General features: G+C 43.9%; 1 protein-coding gene across 1 annotated transcript in view; it reads right to left on the bottom strand.

Moving 5' to 3' along the window:
* ENPP6 (ectonucleotide pyrophosphatase/phosphodiesterase 6) overlaps window positions 1-19675 on the bottom strand; it is a 63971-nt gene that overhangs the window by 9916 nt on the left and 34380 nt on the right. The window contains exons 3-5 of the mRNA XM_090036114.1: window positions 19337-19448; window positions 6349-6490; window positions 3089-3268 (exon numbers count right to left, since the gene is read on the bottom strand). Coding sequence (XP_089892240.1) covers window positions 3089-3268; window positions 6349-6490; window positions 19337-19448 — 434 coding nt within the window. The remainder of the gene's footprint in view (window positions 1-3088; window positions 3269-6348; window positions 6491-19336; window positions 19449-19675) is intronic.

The raw sequence follows: 19675 nt of genomic DNA, 5'->3' as shown, positions 1-19675 counted from the left end.
TCCCTGCCTCCTCTGCACCTCCCACCGCTCCTCCAACACAGCTTTAAGCCTCTGCTGACCCCTTTCTCCCTCCTCCCATATGGCTTCTCTCTCCCCCTCCCTCCCCCTTACTGTTGTGCTGCACCAGCAGGCTCTGACTTTGCTGCATCCTGGAGCACAGAGCATGGCTCCAGTGTGGCCCTGTAGCATCAGTGTCAGCTGTACACCACAGCTACAGGGCTGGGCTGGAACCATGCTCAGTTCCTTCAGGCTGCATCAGGGACAGAGCTAACTGCTGGTGGAGCAAAGGTAAGGGGTAGCTAGAGAGGCAGACAGTGGGGAGAGGCTTTGCAGGGGAAGAGAGATGGGGGGGGGCCCAAGGCTGCAGGGGGCAGCTGTATAAGGGGTGGTAGAATGCAGAGTGGGGGCCTGAGGCTGTGGGGGGTAAGTACAGGGGGGACAGATGGCAGGGGCAAGCTACTTGCCCCCCCCCACCCACTGCTTCCACACTGCCTGACCCCTGCCACTTGCCCTCTTCACCTGTCCCCTACTGCTCCCTCCCCTGCCTGCCCCCTTACTGCCTCCCCCACTGTCCATCTTCCCCACCACCTGTCCCATTACAGCCTGCAGCAGTGTGGGGGATGAATTTAAGATGATCCTGCAATAATTAGATTCTATACATGGAAAATTGTAATAAGTGTTATAAATTTTCTGTGTATAGAATCTAATTATTGGGGGGTTGTCTTAAATTCAGAGGCATCTTGTATTTGGGTAGATATGGTAAGTGCTCTCTAAAATGTTTAGTAGTCTCATGGACTATATCCAGGAGCAGGAAAGGGTTGTTCTATTCAAGGCTCTCTCACTGCCACCTTATGTGTGACCTCGAATGAGTTATTTAACCTCTGTCTTTCTCATCTTGATCTGTCAGTTGGAGGTGAAGTTGCCTAACCATCAACTGAGATTTAACCAGTCAGTGTTTGCATGGAGTTTTGAAGAGGCACAATGCTGCAACAGTATGCGTATCAATATTATTTTATGGTCTGTAATTTCATCATATATGTGGAGGATGATTCAACCCATTCTGGAGAAACAGTGCAAAAATATCACACCGGCAGATACTATTCTGTGGAGAACGGTTACTCAACTTCTGAAGGTATACAGTTCTCTTAAGAACCAATATGGATGAATTGATGCTTTGTTGTGTGGTAAGTTTCCAAAAGTCCTTGTGTATATCAGCCATTAAAAGTCACATTAAAGCAATGTACTGAATGTGCAATACATAGTGCAACTGCATTTTTTTAACTACAGCAGCATTAACTTCCTCTGCTAAAATACACAGTTCACAGTAAAGCTCAACAGGTAAAGTCACAGTGGAGCATGAATGCACCAATATCTGTTAACTGGATTCACTGGGACGGATCCTGCTACTCCTACAGTAAGTTGTATATTGATTCATAAAGAGTCTCATTGTTTCTAAATGCAATGAATACTTACAAAGTATCCTATCCCTATTTCACAACGTGAGTTAGAATGACAATCTGATACAGAGGAAAGGGGTAATCCATTTTATTTCCCTTTTAGAAAATGCCTTCGTATGTGGGAAGTGAAATAAGCATTATACTTTGGTATCCTGCAAGGCGAAAAAGAACATGAACCAATGTTCTAAATTCCTTCACTATACAAGGATATGCAGTCATTTAAAGGAAGTTAGGCTTATGATTAAGTGCTCTGATGAACAGGGGTCTAAGCAATGTCAATGTAAGTCTCAAGCATTAAAGTTTGCTGGTTTGAAGATGCAAGCACAAACACAGAAGCCTCTGAGTAAGGCGGTTAGGCAAGGAGAGCGGGCACTGAGTTTTTAAAAAACTTGCATCACCATGAATGCTAGATGAGAGACCTGACATTTCTTTAAGATTGCTTGAGACCTTCGCATTCACTTCAGATGCTCAGATCATCAAGTCACAATAAAAGCCTGTTCTGTATCCTCAAGTAGCTCTTTGTGTTCAGGAAACTGTATATGTTGCACCCTCCCATAATCATGTACCCCACAAAGTACAGTGAGGTAGGAAATTGTCATTAACAAAAATGTGCTGCAGGAAAAAATACCTTGCAGTAATAAAGGCTAGATATCTTTTTTTAATAATAGATTATAAGTTTCTCAAGTACGTGCTTAGCAGAACTATAGATGTGGCATCTTATCAGTTACACATGTGGCACATCCATGAAGTTCAGTCCTGAAATGCACTTACAATGCACAATTTGACTTCCAATGTTATGGTAACTTCTGTTCTAAAACTAACATCCCTGGGATTTTATCATGTATTAACTCAACCATGGCTCGTTCTTATAATGAAATTTTACAAAAATAATCCAGAAATTTAAAAGGACCTTAGGGATCCAAATTCTATTGACATTAATAAGAATTAAAATACTTAACCCTCTTAAACTCATTTTTAAAAATCTCAGCCTTGGTCCTAAATTTCAATTCATATTTGAAATACGTGAAAATGGATTGAGAACTGAACCAATTTTCAGACCAACTGAATTCAAGGAAGCCTGGGGGTACCATGGTCTCTGAAAATCAGGTTGCTTCTATTAGGTGCCTATCCACAAATTAACGTTAATCTAATTAATTCTGATGTTAAGTCCCAGGTTTGATATTGTTGGTAATGCTTTATAGTAATAAATGAAAATTTAGAAAACAAGGAGTTTACTTTCATGTCTACAGCAAACATGTTGCTAGTGTGAGAGTGTGTCTATGTGTACAGAATAATGAGAATGCATACACATTTTTGAGAGGGGTTTTTGAGTTGTTTGATATGCATTTCATTCAAAATGCAATTTGCTCTTTACATGCCATGACAGGTAAGGTATGAAACAGGACTAAACTCTCCCATGATCCACAACACTCACTACTTTCAATGGGACTTGTACATATAGAGCTGAGGGGTTCATTAAACCTTGTGCTCTGTATGTTTATGTTTTTTAGTAATTCTATATAAGTGGATATCTACCCTGCCTTTGCGCAGAATCTGGCTAGTAGTAAAACTAAAGCCAAGAAATAATTTCTCTGAAACAGAAAAAATAAAAAGGTAACTCATTTGCTTGCCTCAGTCTGCTTCTCCTTAACTGGCCACAGGCTCACAACAGGGCCTCGATCTTTTATTTGTATGACATCAGTCATATTGATATAGTTCTTCAACTCGATCACTTTGTCCGCCCAGGAAATGTCAGTCATCCCATGATCCGAGAAAAGAATGACATTCAGGTCACTCTGAAGGCCCTTGTCCTGTCAAGTTAGTAAGACAGCAGTTATAGTTGGAAAATAATATAGTGTGCTTAAAATTCTATGATAGGCAGCTAAATTAATTCCTGTTGTAAGTCTGCTGGTTTCAGTAAGATCAGGGATTAATTTGGCCTGGAATATTTTACAGTAAATTACAACAACAGTCAAAAGTCTCCTCTTGGTCTCTTTGTTGGAAGATTCAAAGATAGCAGTGAAGAATTGCCAAAACAAGTCCAGCCTCCCACTGAATCACTGCAAGTGACAAGTCAGTGGTTCCTCTTAAAGGTTTTTGAAATGTATCTTCATTTGAAAAACTAGATGACAACCCTTGTGGCGTTCCTTAAAGAAACCACTGAATCATTGCATGTATATTACATATGGGTAATGCTTACCCATACTGCTCACACTGAGTTGTCAAAAGAAAAAAATGTGTGGGGAGAAAAGGGATGGAATGAGAAGTGATGTTTCCCACTTCCAGCGTACTACTTAAGTGAATACTTGGCAATTTACCCTTAATATAGTATATTCCATTGAATTTAGAGAGGGATTCAAACCTTTAAGCCATGAATTTTGGAGCAATAGCTTAAATTTTGAACCCTTTGATGCAAATATACCTTTATGGTTTAAGGACTTAGATTTGAAGCCAGTAGAGGCACATTTTACAAATCCAGACTGGCACCCTTAAACATTTATAGGCATCCTAACTCATGGCATTTTACATAAAGCACCATGAGTTGAGGTCCCTTCCCCTAACCCAACAGATGTTCACCTATTAGGTCAGGCGAGATCGAGCCTGCCTGCACAGGCCCTGGCCAGCAGGTGGGGGTTCTCCAGCAGCTTCCAAGGGGGCTGCTGAACGACCCCTCTACCTATCCATGCCCCACTCCTCCCTCCTAGCTCTGTGGCTATTAGCAAGGGAGGGAGGGGGAGGGAGTAGCACAGAGCTGCTAGCTGGGCTTGGCTTGGCTTGGCTGGAGCTGGAGGGGATACAGGGTGGAATGGAGACGCCTCTCCCCAGCTAGCCCGGCTGGAGGGAGGTGGGCCAGGCCTGTGAGGCAAGGGGGATTCATTCCTCCCCCCAGCTCCAGTCAGACCAAGCTGTGCAAGCAGCTCTGTGTTGCTCCTTCCCCATCCCCTGTGCCACCCCGCCCCTGCTGGCAGCCCCGCAAAGCACAAAAAGTTAACTCCAGAGGGATTGCAAGTTCCTTAAAACACTCTGCTTTAGAGTGCCTTCTTTTAATAACTCATTTGAGGAGCGTTCATTTTTTGCACAATTGGCCATTTTAAAAGTGCTCTGCAGCCATGCCATGTGTGTTACATCATGGCTGTAGAGCACTTTCAAGGGCCCAGTCACATGAAAAATGTAACCTGTGTAAGCACCTCTGGTGTAGATTCACTTAAACATGGCAAAAATTTCTCAAGACAGCAGATCTCCTGAAAAAATGCATCATTTTGTCTTGAGACCTTTCAGAAGTTCCTTTATAAAAATGTGCCAGCCCCTCACCCCCAAACCCAAACTGAACTCCTGATTCAACCTTATACCTAAATCTGGAACAGGGTTGCCAAGGCATAATTTTTAATTTTACTGACAATCTGCAGACTTCATACCGATAACCAAACTTTATTACTGACACATGTTCTTACCAACATACGGTTTACTTAATGTAAATGGAACCCTTCTGCAAGGCCCTGGGCAACAACAACAAGGGTCAGGTTCAAATTTTTAACACTTTCTAAATCTGGCTCAAGCCCCCACCCAGAAACCTGAGAAAATACATTTTAACTGAGTATTCTAAAGTGAATAAACTTCCCCACTCGCATGCAACATTCAACTGAAACAAAAGTTAATTACAAGGGGGGGGGAAAAAGGATAAACATACAACTTAGAGAGAACCTTAACCTGTAAACATTAAGCAAAACCTTGTTGCAAAAGATTGCAGTCCATTTCTTGGAGGCCACCAAAATCACAGACACACACTTATTAGCAGCACAAAAGGTGTATTTGCAAATAGGGTCAGAGCAGAGTCAAAGACTCAGATTACTCCGAACCCCTGAGGAATTTTTGCAGGTTGTATTTATCCTTCTTCCTCCTGGGCACGTGTGCAGAAACAGGAACTCTTACAGCTCATTTCCGTTTTATACAAACATATGTGTGGTTACATCACTACATCCATCGCATGTACATTATAATTAACTACTTAAGTATGCAGGGCAGAGAAGTAAATATGCATCAGCTAATTGCGCATGCTCAGAAAGTTCTTTAGGTTACCAAGAGTTTAAACCCCACCCCTTTCAAGGACACAGTCAGTTGAATTCCAGCTTCTGTAATCTGTATGAGAAAAGCTAGGGGGAGGCTAGGGGAGAGTGTGATTTAGTATAAGAACAACTGTGGCAAGGCTGGCCAAGAAAAAAAGTCCTTGGCAGTGTTTTTTTTCTTATCAGGTATGAGATGCAAACTGTGCATTTTTAACAACACTCCATTTCTAACAATATTATAACAATACTCCATTTCTAACAACCTGAACATTAACAGTCTGAGTCACTAGTAAACCATACTGGGGCACTACCACCTAGCCTAGTCCATTGAAAAGGGAGACTCATTCAGGGCTACCATCCAGGGGCTCTGCTACCTATGCCAGCCAAAAGTGTCCCCCCAAACAGTAAGACCTAAGCCCACAAACAGTAAAATAGGCATGACTAGCCTCCAAACCTCTGAACTTTCATACTAATTGAGGTTATGCAAAGAAGGAATATAAGTTACTATGGTAGTACATAACAATAGCTGAAACTTTTTTTTGCCATGGCAGAAGTATTTCAAGCTGGATGTTTTGGACTGATTGATTCAGCTGCTCCTTTAACTAGCATGGTTTGAGTAGGAAAAAAACCCTATTTCTACCAATTATTACAAAGGAGTCTTTCATTACAAAGCAGTTATCCAGTACTTTACAAAGAGAAAGGTACTAGTACCTTTGAATGCTTGAACTGACACATGCATATTAAGTGACAAGCTGTTGTAAAAGAGCATTAATAGTAATAAAAATGAAACGTATCAAAAAGTACACTTTTTTTCTCATGTCACTAACCTTGATCAGCTTCATCATGTTGCTCAGGACTCTGTCCACTGCTTTTAATGCATCCTTCCTCTGAACAGATGAAGGTCCATAATGGTGGCCTTCCACATCAATGCGTTCATAATACACTGCTGCCATTTCTGCACTGCCATTTCTAGGGTTGCAATAGAACTAGTCAGGTGACAACACTATATTGTTTTCAGCACTGCATACTGACTGTTTATATGTTTTTAGCAGTTGACACTGAATTAACCTTCATTTTCCTCAGAACACAAGAGGAAAATATTAACTTTGCACCCTATAACTTGCATAGGCATTAATTGAAGTACCTCTGTATTGTGATAATGCCCAAAGGCCCAAATCAACATTTGGCCACTTACTGGGCTGCATACTCTACAAAAGCATAAGGTGACACTCTCCTTGTCCCAGAGTACTTACATTGTGCCTACCTGATATTTAGGGGCAACCTTTCTACACTGAAAACCCCTAAGCACAATCTTAGAAATTATACTGAATGTATAATGACAGAAATTACAATTTAGAGAGGTTCCCTAACAGGAGAATGAGGAAGCTGGGAATGCCTGCCTACAGCTCCACTATTAAATTTGTTGATTAGTTCTTCTCATTCATTGTATGCCTATATTTACTGAAGCCAGTGACCAGTACAAAACTTAACAGGATTAGTGGGTAGCTCTGCAGCTTCTGCTATTTGTTGCCTAGCCATCCCTATTCTGCAGCATATTTGGAATTTACCCTTGAACTCTGAGCTCCAACACAGCAAGTCCACTAATAGCACTCCTTTTCTCGAGTGTCTGCCCTTTGCATCCCACTTCTTGTCTTTGCAGGAAGTTCAATATGGATGGCAGTGATGTGGGTTACAAGGCATGATAGAGATGGGAAAGCTCATGTGACTCAGGTTGGTTAAGGGCAACTCTCAGGGTTGACCCTAACTCTCAGTGCCAATGTATCCAGTTGAGTGTAAGATGAACTGTAACAAATGAGCAAAACAAGCAAAATGAGGGCATGTTGGAGGGAGAACAAGAGTAACAAGTTTTGTGACTATATGTACTGCCAGGACTGCACATGCCTCTGTGATTCCAAATCACTTAGAGCCTTTCTATAAACACAGATAGCTAAGCAAACAGGAGCAATTCTCACTGGTTTGCTGTCTACTGGCTTGTTATTTTAAATAAGGCACTTAACCCCTTGGTATCTAAATGCCATTTAAAGATTACATTACAAAAATACAATGTGTTCTAGGATCCCCCAATGCAGGCTTTGAATCATTGCTTTGTTAAAGAAAGGAATTTTTTTAAAAATCAAATGCCAAGATAAATCTTGATTACCATGCTCATCACTCACTAATAACAAGACTTTGAGAAATATTCACAAGTTAACTATGCTTTAATTAATATTTTACCTTCCCTTTCCCTCCATTCCATTTGAAATTCCCTGAAGGTTTCCCAGAGTGCATTTTTCCCTGATATTGCATGCACCATGCAAGTGGGCCTTCTCCTTTTTTCCTGAAATGTGATCTATGAACTATGAAGAAATAAGGGAATTCAGAAGAGGAAGCGTTAAAAGGTTAGTTGAAACTTATTTCTGCACTGAATGCCCTCTCCCTGGTTAGTGGAGACACAGCACAGAAATTCTGTTTTCATTGCCGATTTTCAGTTCACTGGAAAAATTTTAGTAAAAGTAGTCTTTTGTGTAAAGGTCAAAGCTATGTCCAAGGGACTTAAAACACACACTATCTTGACGCATATATTTGGGATACATTATCTACAGCAATGATTTCCAACCTGGGTGCTGTGAGATCCTTTTAAGGATGAAACGTAGTATGACCACTGTTAGGCACATAAGCACTTATACAGGATTCACAAGATAAACTCAGACACTTTGAATAGGAATGCAAAGTGTCAAAAACATTCTGACCTCTTGTGTTTTTTCTGAGGGAGCAGTGAGTGGCATTTCCATTCAGGCAGCTAAGGGAGTCATTGTACTTAATGTTCACTGGTCTTCACTCCTCAGGTGTTAATGATCATCTCTCCTTGGTCTCAATATTCAACTAATCAAGCTTACCTTTCTTTTGGCAATGCTACTGTCTGCTAGCTTTTCCTGTTTCACGGCCTTTTAGGCTTTTTAGCTCTTTTCAAAATCATAAATTCACCCATGGGGACCAATCTTCAGCAGCAGCTAGGGTTTCCACTTTTAGTTAAGCAGGAACAGGAGAGTGAGTGAGCTCTATCCCTGCTCTATGTAGCCATAACTCAGGAGTAATCTTTTTTCCCCCCTTCATTCTGCCTTCCCAAAAACAAGGTGCATGTCTTGCTTAGGGGCATGTTCTTTTTGGCAACTGTTGATCTTATGGCTCATGGTATATGGACAAGAGGCCTATGTAATCATCACACCAAGACCTTCCAGCTCATACGCCTAGGCAAGAGTATGAAATGGAGGCTGCCTTAGACCTTCCATCCCCACTTTAGACCATCAAGACAGAATCCAAAGGCCAGATGAATCCAGATGTTCAGTGTCTCGATGGCTGTAGTTTCTGCCAGAGAGCAACAGATTAGAGCTGCTGCTGGCTGCCTAGCAAAGTCTGGCCCACAGGCTGGATTCAGCCTGCAATGGACTCCATTTCCCAGCAGCCCCTGCCTATATGGCTCACCAGTTTCCATGGAGACCCCAGCAACAGCTGTGTGGTAGTAGCAGGGCTGGGATTTCTGTGGAGACTGGCCCCAGCAGCACTGGCAAGGCATGTGGCAGGGTGGGGAGCTGCTCCAGGGCCAGGCTGGGATCTTGTAGCAGCACTAGTATAGTCCAGAGCCAGGGTAAAGCTGCAATCTGCAGCCTGCATGCTCCAGGCAGGGGCATGCGAACAGTGGGTCATGGCTGTGCCCCACCTTCTTGCAGCAGTGACGGCATGGGCTGGAGCTGGGGCAGAGCCGTGATCCCCTGCCTTCACACCACTGCCTGGAGCACTCAGGCTGCAGATCATGGCTCTGCCCTGACTCCAGAACATGCTATCGCTGCTGTAAGGTCCCAGCCCAGCCCCAGAGCAGCTCCCCACCCTGCCAGCACTCCTGGGGCCAGTTTCCATGGAAACCCCAGCCCATGCTATTGCAGCACAGCTGCTGCTGGGGTCTCCATGGAAACCAGCCCCAGCCACACAGGCAGGGGCTGCTGGGAAATGGAATCTGGCTACTGGCCAGATCTGCCATTTTGCCCACCCTGGCCTACTGCCTCAGCAAGGGCAGGATAATGTCCCTTAGCCTTTCTCCAACCAAGGTGTACCCACAGGGTACTGAGGGCCAGGGTTTTGAGGTGCCTTATACTTGCCTTATTCTGGAAGTTGCAACATGGTGGTATTATGTAGGAGCTACCCCACCATGAGTAGCCCCCCAACATTGCCACCAAGCTCTCTAATCAGATGCAGTCATATCCAGGACATGTAGTATGCAAGAAAATATGGTAGTTCTCTGCCTTTCTGATGCTCACAGTCTTCAAATACTTTTAAAGAGTTATTTCTTACCTTTTCACCCAGAATCAAATCATAATTTAGTTCTAAATAAAAGGCATATAAGATCTTGACTGCATAAGATACATGGTCCTGTTTAGTCTGGGCTAAGTAATTTTAGTAAGGGCTCATATCTGCAAGGATATCTGCTTAAATGTAAGTACACAACTTCAGTGGAACAGTTCACATGTCTAAATTTAGTGACATACTGAAGAGCTTTGTAGGACTGGGAACAAAGTGAATCTTGCAAAATGAGATATTATTAGCTATCATTTTACCACAAAGATTTGTGGAGGAGAGCAAGATGTAGAATATACTGCATTGAGAAATGCTTTACATTTTCAAATCATTGAACAAATGATACCTAACTGCCATGACACCCCAGCAGGTAGGTAGCAAAGGCAGCATGAACTCTGTTTACAGATAAGGAAAATGAGGCAGGAATATTTTGGCCTAAAGCTTCAAATGTGGATCCCTAAAGCCAGGCTTCAAAATACGGACCTAGGAACTGAATTTTGTATGCTCTATTTGAAAATTTTGCCTGAAGTGACTTCCCCAAAAGACCTGGCTCAAGAAAATGAGGAATCTTCCTGAAGGAATCTTTCCCTTGACTGCAGTGAGAGTTGCATTGGGCCCATGGGGATTCATTCCTGTCCCACTTGGGACCAATGAGAATCTCCTTCAGCGGAGCCAGGATTTCACAACAGGATTATAAATCAGGGTTTCCTGTTTCCACACCCATGACTTATCCCTAACTCTTGCTGCTTCCTGTAAAATCATTGATGTTTTTGCTGTTCACTTCGATGGGAGCAAGAGCAGGCCCAAAAAAATAAACTTCTGCTGACTTGCTCAAAGCTGCAATGTACGGGTTATCCAACTGGCTGACAACCTGCTGTGCAACACTCAGCATTCTTGTCTCTGTGTGAAAGAATGACCTTGCCAAAGGCTGATTTCCCATAAGAAGTTAGTTTCAGCTAACTTTATTTAGTTAGAGTGGTTCTCAGCCTTTTTAGACTTAAGACACCCCTTAATTATTTGTCTGAGTGAGAGGTATCCTATATATAACTTATAGTGCTTAACTCTTTGCAGAGGGTCCAGGAAAGAGCCTGGCACTCATCTCAATCCTGTGCTTACCTGATTATCTCCTCGCACCTTGCATAACCCTTCAAAGGCTCTTGCAGCAACCCTTGGTTGAGAATCCTTGAGTGTGGGAAGGAAACACTCTGTATAATGAGAGTTAATCTACTTATCTGCCTTTCGCAGCAACATGAATTGGAAGCTTTTGCAGGAGCAGGTTTAATATGGTAACAATTAACAAAAGCATCTTACCTAGGGATGAAGGGTACAAATTGACACTTCTAAAACTAACTACAATTCAAAAGCACTACTTAGGTCTTGTATCTGGTATACTAGTACTAAGTATAATTGTATATTGTTTCTAAAAGAACTGAAAATAGATCATGAAGAATAGAAGACAAGATGAAGATCTTCTTCCCCTCTTCTGTTGTTTTGTTTTTCTTTCCCTATACTTCTCTTCAAGTGTCTGCCATAGTAATACTTATGACTCGTTGATGGCTTTGTTTTCAATCCATCTTCTCCTTCATCTTTTTCCATTGCTACATGTATGCAGTTTTTAAAGAAAAGAAACTCAAGGTGTAGACCCCAACACATTAACAGTGATGCAATGTATACTTGTTTTGTATACTTGATGTAAATCATACGGGTATCCCAAGTGGACAAGCCAGTTATCAAGGAGCTGCTGTTTGCAGTACGTGCTATTACAGTGGCTATTAGTTGATGAGAGAGTATGTACCAGCCTGTTTGAATATAGAAGTGGGTTCTCAACCAGGGTGCCACAGCACTGGCACTACTATCACTGTCACTGCAACTGGGTGAAACTGCCTCATGTATCTTGTATAGACAGACCAGGGAGACCTGCAGCAGGATCATGTGCCCTTCTTGGTCTGCCCCTGCTTACCAGAAACAAAAGTGCAAAGGCAGGTGAAACTGTCTAATGTGCCTCTGTTCCTGGGAGGAACATGGGAGGGGATGAGTTAGATTATGAAGGGCTGAGACAAGAGCAAGGACTCCTTGCCTGCTTTCAGTTTATCAGATAATTCTCATGCAGGCTGGTGCAAGTGCTTTGGCCTCAGCCTTTCCTGGTCTTGCTCCACAGGAGGCACACAGGGCAGTTCCACCTGACTGCAATGGCAGCAGCAGCACCCTGGTTAAGAGCCACTGACATAAGCTGAATCAGCACAACAGTGGTTTTCAACCGGGATGCTGACAAATTAAAAAAAGTATGAAGGCATGCCCTGAATCTAAAAGGGTAGAGAACCACTGGCCTATAGCAAATGGCTACTCTTGAATGGAAGTGGACACTAGAGTATTTTTGCCATAGATTTTTCCCAAGGTAACTTTGTCCCAGGTTTGTCCTGCATTTACAATAGCGCACTGTGGGTCTGCTACTTCTTCACAACAGTGTAAAAGCTGATGACATTGGTACAAATGCATTGCATGTCTGAGCCCTCAGATTGCTTTCACTGGAGTTCAGGAGGACGTCTTGACATGAAAATAAGAAATTAGAGGTGGTGGCAGCTCCCTTGCTCCAGCTGCACCTACAGTATTTTGGCTCTTTAGAGTGCTTCAGGTGGTGTTTACTACAGACATTGCAGGACTACTAGTACATTTTTTTTAACTGAAATCACCAGTTTTCTCCTTTTGCAGGTTGTGCAATGGACAACATGTTGCTATCCAAATGTTTTTATTTTTTTACTGATGGCAGCAACTACTAGCCTGGTGTGTCTGGCTGAATTAGCAATTGTAATGTTTTCAGTAGGTTCTAGCTTTCCAAAAGAACAGCTTGAGAGACTGAATTTTTTTACAGCTCAGGCATTACTTCATCAAACTTTTAATAAGACACCCTTTAATAAGACACCCTTCAAACCATCTTAATCCCCTTGCATCACAGACAAGGAGCAGCAAACACTACTGCTCCACAACTACCCATAAAAGTAGGTTTTATATGACCATTTCTTTCTAATTTTCCATATGCTGAATGATGCTGGTGAAGAAATATTTTACAATCAGATCTAACTGGTGAACTTGCTTCATAAATATTCTAGAAGAAATCCTTGTAATAATGACTAGCGGAGCTCAGGTCCCCTGAAAGCAGAGAGGTGATGTTATATTGCCTTTCTGACCCCTGTTTCTAACCCTGGGGCCTGCCAGGGGCTGGTTTCAGACTTGGGTTATTCTGACTTGTGCAGCCTTGTAGCAGTTCTGTGCAGACTACTATGGTTGCTGAAGATCTCTGGTGTGCTCTGGAACCAAGACATAGCCTTCTTTCCTGCTTGCCCTCACCATTCCTCCAGTTCCAAGGTAAAGGTGACATAGGGCTGGCTGCTCCCAGCAGGCTCTACTAACTGACTTTGTGCTCCCTGTGCAGCACTTGAGCACCAAACCTTGGATAAGGACCTGTCCACTGCATTTCTCCCAGGAGAAGGCCTTTTGTCCCAGGTTCCCACAGATCTTCACACCCATTGTCCTGTTTCAAGTACCCATAAGTTATGCCAGATAAAATGTGCTAATACATTCCTGGGACATCCCTGTGTGCATCTGTAAATTAGTGCTGTTATAGGTTATCATTAAAATATTTTAAAACTGTGAAATGTTATGGTGTCATAAAGTTAGAGCAGTTTCAGAGCCATCATAGGTTAAGACTTATTGCTGTCTCTGACCTGCACAATTGTGACTTGCCACTAGAAAGTCTGGCAAGCAGGGGTGTGGCCCATGGGTGACTGGTGCAACCTTAGTCCGGGGGGCACATGTCCCCCCAGTGACTACTTGGCGACTGCAGGGTCCCCCCACAGCCAATCTTGCTGAATGCAGGGTGGGGGGTGGGGGGAGTCCCCCTGTGGCAAAACTTACTGATCGGGAAGCATCCACAGCACTCCGGAATTGGCCACAGTGCTACATTCAGCACTCCCAGGACAGGAGTCAGGACTGTCCCTCTTCTGGGGTGGGAGTAGAAGGCAGAAGGGTGGCATGTAGCTTGGAGGTGGAAAACCTGGGGGAGTGGGGGTGGTGTGGCTTCCTACACTCAGCAGCCAGAAGGTGCCGGCTGGAACCATGGGTGGGAGGGGAAAAGTCTGGGGGGGGGAAAAAACCTGTTTGAAATGATCAGGCAAGGGGGAGAAGTAAAGATAAAGGAGTGAAGAAAGAATAATGATGAAAAAAGGACCAAAATCTTGCATGTGTCACTGAATTGGGATTGGGTCCAGGGGGCAAGGGCTAGGTTATTCACCCTGAGGCTGAGCTGAGACCCTGCAGGCATGCTGCATGCTACACTGGGGCAGAACTAAGATCCAGCTGAGAATGACTTCCATTCTCTTCACGGGGGTAGGTAGAAGGATGGGGGACAGGGAGCGGGAGCTATGGCAAGCAGCAAGCTGGTGAACAGCACCTGGGTGCTCAGAGTAGTCAGGATATGCTGGGATCACACCCCCTGAGGGACAGATGTGGGGGGTTTGGCTTGGGGGCTAGCATCCCCTGTTAGGCAGAAGGGTTGAGCAAAGAAGTGGGAAGGGCTGGGGATGGTGCATCCTGAGATGCTAAAGGAATGAAAATAGTGTGCTTTTTTCCCCAGGGCATATTTACAATCCCCTGGAATGCCCTGGGTAAAAGGATCAAAGATAAGATACCCTTCACCTGAAGTGGCATAACTTTAAAGCAACATTTAGAGGGTACTTAGCACAGGTTAACACCCTTTGAGTAAATTTTAAGTGCCTTTAGGATGCTTTAAAGTTAACTGTTTTTCAAATTTTATTTGCAGTTCATTTAACTTAGTTGCAGCGCGTTCCAGGGCCATGGCTATCAGGCAGTGTGCTTTCCATGACCACCTAAGAGCAGCAATGCAGTTTGGACAGGCTGTGTGTATAAGGCCTGTGCCATTCCTGTTTTGATACAAGTCAAAACCAAACCAATCCAAACTGCTTTAAATGAGACATCTGTTTATAACTTGTGTTGTGTCCTGCCTCCTTCCATTATTCAGTCTTTGCAATGCCTTCAATCTTTATGAGCCCAAGTTGTCAGGTCCTGATTATATGGTCAAATAAGGGACTAAGTGTTTGGGAATGAAATTTATCATGCGTGTTTTTAACATGTTGTTCTTCAATATTTTATAAAAATCTGGTCTGCTGCTTGATTTATCTAAATATAAAAAGGATTCCTTTTTATATCAAATAAGAAATTCTTAAAATCAAGTTTAAAATGTTGAATGAGGATTAAGATTAACTTTCAGTGGAATTTAGGCTCCTAAATCTCCTGCATGCTTTTGAAATGCTAAACATTTAAGTGAGGAAACACTATTTTCTAATGCAAGACATCCTGCAAATTATGATTTATGAGCTAAGGGTGAAAAAACTGGGATTATATAGTCTTGAGAAGCAAAGGTTGAAGAGGGACTTGATGACAGGCTTCAAATACCTGAGGGGCAATTATAATAAACATGTTGATAAACTGTTCTCTTTGGGCACAGGAGGACAGGACAAGGAGCACCAGTCTCAAACTGCAGCAAAGGGAGTGTACGTTCTCTATCAGGAAGAACTTTTGTCACTATGAGGAGATTAAGCATTGGAACAGACTATCTCAGGAGCAGGCAAAATGTGGCCCTCCAGGCAATTCCATCTGGCCCCTGGGGCCTTGGGCTGCCCCTCTGCAAGCTGGTGCATCCATGCAGGTGCGGCTCTGATTGCTAAGCAACATCCCCCCAGCCAAGCCTGACCTGCCCTGCCCTCCTGCCCTGAGCGAGGGGGCACTAAATACAAGAGCCTGCCTACCATGTGCCTGTTTCCAGGCCCGCTGCCTGCGAGTGAAAATTCAGGTATGGGCCCCACTGGCTCAGCATCAGGGACTCCTGTTGAGGGAAAGAGGGTGGGAGCATGGGAAGCCATGCACTATTGCGCCACGCTGGGCTGGCCCCGCATGCTGCAGGAGCTGTGCACTATGGGCTGGGTGTGGCTGGCCCTGCACACTGCCACTATGTATGGCTGAAGACTTGGGTGTGAGCACAGGAGCTGCATGCTATGGGGCTGGGTGGGAGTGGCCCTACACACTGCCAACATGAGGCTGGAGACTTGGGCAGGAGCATGGGGAGCTGTGTGCTATAGGTCTGAGTGGGTTGAACTTGCACCTTGCTGGGGGCTCAGGTGGGAGGTTCAGGTGGGAGCATGGGGAGCTGTGTGTTATGGGGCTGGCTGGAGCTGACCCCTCACCCTGCCACCTTGTGTGGCCGGGGACTCAGGCAGGAATGCTCTCAGGCCAGGTGGGACTGGCTCTACACGCTGCCGCCACGTGTGGCCAGAGACTGGGGTGGGAGCATGGGGAGCTGTGCGCTATGGGCTGGGTGGAGCTCTCCCCTCACCCTGCCACCATGTGTGGCCGGGGACTTGGGCAGGAGCGCTACTGGGCCAGGTGGGGCTGGCCCTGAACACTACCAGCATGCACAGCCAGGGACTGGGGTGGGAGCATGAGGAGCTGCACCCTATGGGGCTGGGCAAGGCTGGCCCCACTCATTGCCACCACATGCAGCTCCAGGGACTTGCACACTACGGGGACACTAAGGACCTCCCCTCCCCCACATACACATGCACCCCTGCACTCTCCCACCCCTACCACACCCACACCCTCCTGCAGCCCCCACACACACTCCCCCCTACCTTACACTCACACCCCCTCCCACATACCCTCCACACTGACCCTCCCACCCACCATAACCACAACCCACACTGCCACCTCACATACAGCCCTTTACTCCCCCCTCCCCCCCCCCCCCCCCACACAATATACAAAAATAAGGCTATATTTTGAGCTATTATGCAATTGCCTGTATACAAAGGTCAGAGGTTAAAGGGCAGGACTTCAGATCCTAAGATGGTGACAAGGGAGTGGGGCACCCGTCAAGGAGCAGGGCTACCCTTGTGGCCCTTGACAACTCACCAACGCTTGTTAAACAATCCTCCAGCCAAAATAACTGTCCACCCCCAGACTATCTGGAGAGGTTGTGAAGTATGCATCTTTGGAAGTTTTACTAGATCACACAGACATTTGTCTAAGATGGTTTAAATATGGTTTATTCTGCCCTAGGCAGGGAGTTACACTAGTTGACCCTCTGAGCTCCACTTCAGCTTTATTATTCTATGATGCTATTGATTTGAAAGGGAATATTGAGGTGCATAAGCACTATTGTTATCTTAAATGATTGGACTCCCCATCCCCAATGAGGGCTTGTACTTTTAGCATGTTTAAAAAAACTCAATTTAAATCCATAAAGAAAATCCATTTATTCATATCTGAATACTGGTGACACCCTGAAGCCTTTGTGATCCATTGCCAACTTCAAGAATCCAGCAACTGGCTTCCCAGTTATTTGCTGCACCCAGTACCCCAACCAGTTAATGTATCCACTTTTACAGTAGTTCCATCTAGACCAGGGCTGTCCAATTTGTGCCTGTCCAGGGGGTTAACACACAGCGTATGGGTTCCTACCCTGCCACCATTCCCTCCTCTGTTACTCTTGTTGCTGTGGGATCAGGATCTCTGGGCTTCCCCTCCTGCATCCAGCTTCTGCTCCTCCCCTGCCGCCCCTGGGGACAGAGCAGCACAGTGGCAAGGAGCCTGGGGGATCTGTGGTCCATGTACCAGGAGGAGAGGGGCAGAGCTGCTAGTAGTGCCATGGAGTTCAGGTTAGACTGACTGACCTGTAATTCCCTGGATTCTCCTTCTTCCCTTTCTTAAAGATAGGCAATATATTTGCCCTTTTCCAGTCAACCAGTAGCGTACTTGACTTCCACAAATTCCCAAAGAAGATAGGTAGTGGCTCTGAAATTACCTCAGCCAACGGTGTTCACCATCAGAGGGTGCAGCCCATCTGGCCCTGCTGACTTGAAAGTATCTAGCTTCTCTAAGAAATCCCTAATCTCTTCTGCTGTTACCCTAGGCTGTTTGAGTCCTTCCCTATATTTACTGCCAGTTGTGCTTATCAGCTGGTAGCTGCTCCTATCTGTGAAGACTGAAGTAACAAAGGCATTCAACACTTCACCCTTCTCTGCATCATTTGTAATTAGATTGCCTCCTGCGTTCCATAAGGAACCTACAGTTTCCTTAGTCCTCCTTTTGCTCTTGACATACTTGTAGAAACCCATACTTGTAGAATCCCTTTCCAGCTGCATTTCAAATTGTGCCTTGGCCTTCCTAATTTTCTCGCTGCACACTTGTGCAATACTTTTATTCTCTTCCCTGCTAATATGGCCATGTTTCCACTTTTTAATAGGATCCCTTTTTGAGTTTTAATTCACTGAAGAGATTGCTGTTTAGCCAAACTCATCTCTGGTTCATTGTCCATTCTTCTGTTGCACTGGGATAGTTTGCTCCTGCACCCTTAAAAGGACTTCTTTAAAGTACTACCAGATCTCCTGGGGGGTTTTCCCCCTCTGACTTGCCACCCAGGGGATTGTGCCCACCAGTTTCCTGAATTTGCTAAAGTCTGTTTTTCTGAAATCCCGTATTTTTATTGTTATATCTTTTTATTGTTATACCACTTTGTACTGCACCTCAGAACATGCTGACTCTTCTTTATGTATAGGGCAAAACCCCTTCTTTTTCCCCTGTCTGTTCTTCCTGAACAATGTATCACCATCCTTGATCATTCATCAGGCATGTGAACTGTTCTGCAACATCTCTGTAATACTGTACAGTAGCAAATTTAAGCACACTCTGAAGAATTTGAAACTTATAGTCAGGGTGAGTGCTCTCAACACCTTTTCCCTAGACTTCTCAGATTCTCACCCGTACAGCAAAATATATCCTGGAATTGAATAAATTATGTAGCATCAAGGGTTGTACATGAAGAGATGAAGGCAATATGCCCTGAATAAAGAGTTGTGTTAGCTTTAAATACTGTTGATCTTACCTGGTTTTAAAAACTCCCCCTAATTAAAACTTGGAAGGGAAATGGCTGAAGTAAAACATGGTTTTAAATTTGTTTCTACCTCAGGAAGCTCAAGTATACATTAGGGTGCATGGAGTATTTACCTACTTTCTGCATTATGGCTGAAACTGACCCAATTTTAATTTCAAAAGCGCCAAACTTACTGAATCATTCCCTAACTAACATTAAGTCATTTAAAATCTCTTTTTGATAATCAATTAATTGAGTCTAATAGTCTGAAATACAAATGAATGGGGCTTCATTTTCCTATGGATAGGGGGTATATGGAGAGCTATTACTGGTAATTGTTGTATCATGAACAGTGAAAAAGCTTTTCAAAGTGTATAATTTTCTGTCTCTACTTCATATCAGGGGAAAAACAAATCTTAGCTTCATCTTCTAGATAGGCAATATTCCTGGAGGAAGTGCCCAAAATTTTTAAGTAATAATACTTTAGAAATTAATTTCTGTAGTAAAGAATTTCAGTGACTTACCGTAAAGATTCAAGACTATCATGGATAGCATCAGCAAAATTGGCATCTGATGGCACACTGAAATATGGTTGACAATAACTAGGTCTGACTCCAAGGATTTCAACTTCACAGCCTGTAAGAAAAATATGTTAAACATTGTTTCAACGAGGTGGGCATTTCTTGTATATAGCTTTTGAAGACTGAAGTTCTCCGTTCTTGAAAGCTTACGTGCCATTTGGTGTGCGTGGGTGCATCTACACGAGACGTTTACTGCAGATTTGCTTAATTAGTTCTACAGTAAATGTCTCAGGATTTACATGTGCTGTGCTATTAGGATGGAGTAAACTAATTAACTCCTCT

Source organism: Crocodylus siamensis, chromosome 2 (assembly GCF_052110815.1).
Source record: "Crocodylus siamensis isolate JL-2025a chromosome 2, ASM5211081v1, whole genome shotgun sequence".
NCBI classification, from domain to species: Eukaryota; Metazoa; Chordata; order Crocodylia; family Crocodylidae; genus Crocodylus; species Crocodylus siamensis.
The sequence above is the reverse complement of the archived record's forward strand: the minus strand, read 5'-3'. Positions and strand labels throughout refer to the sequence as shown.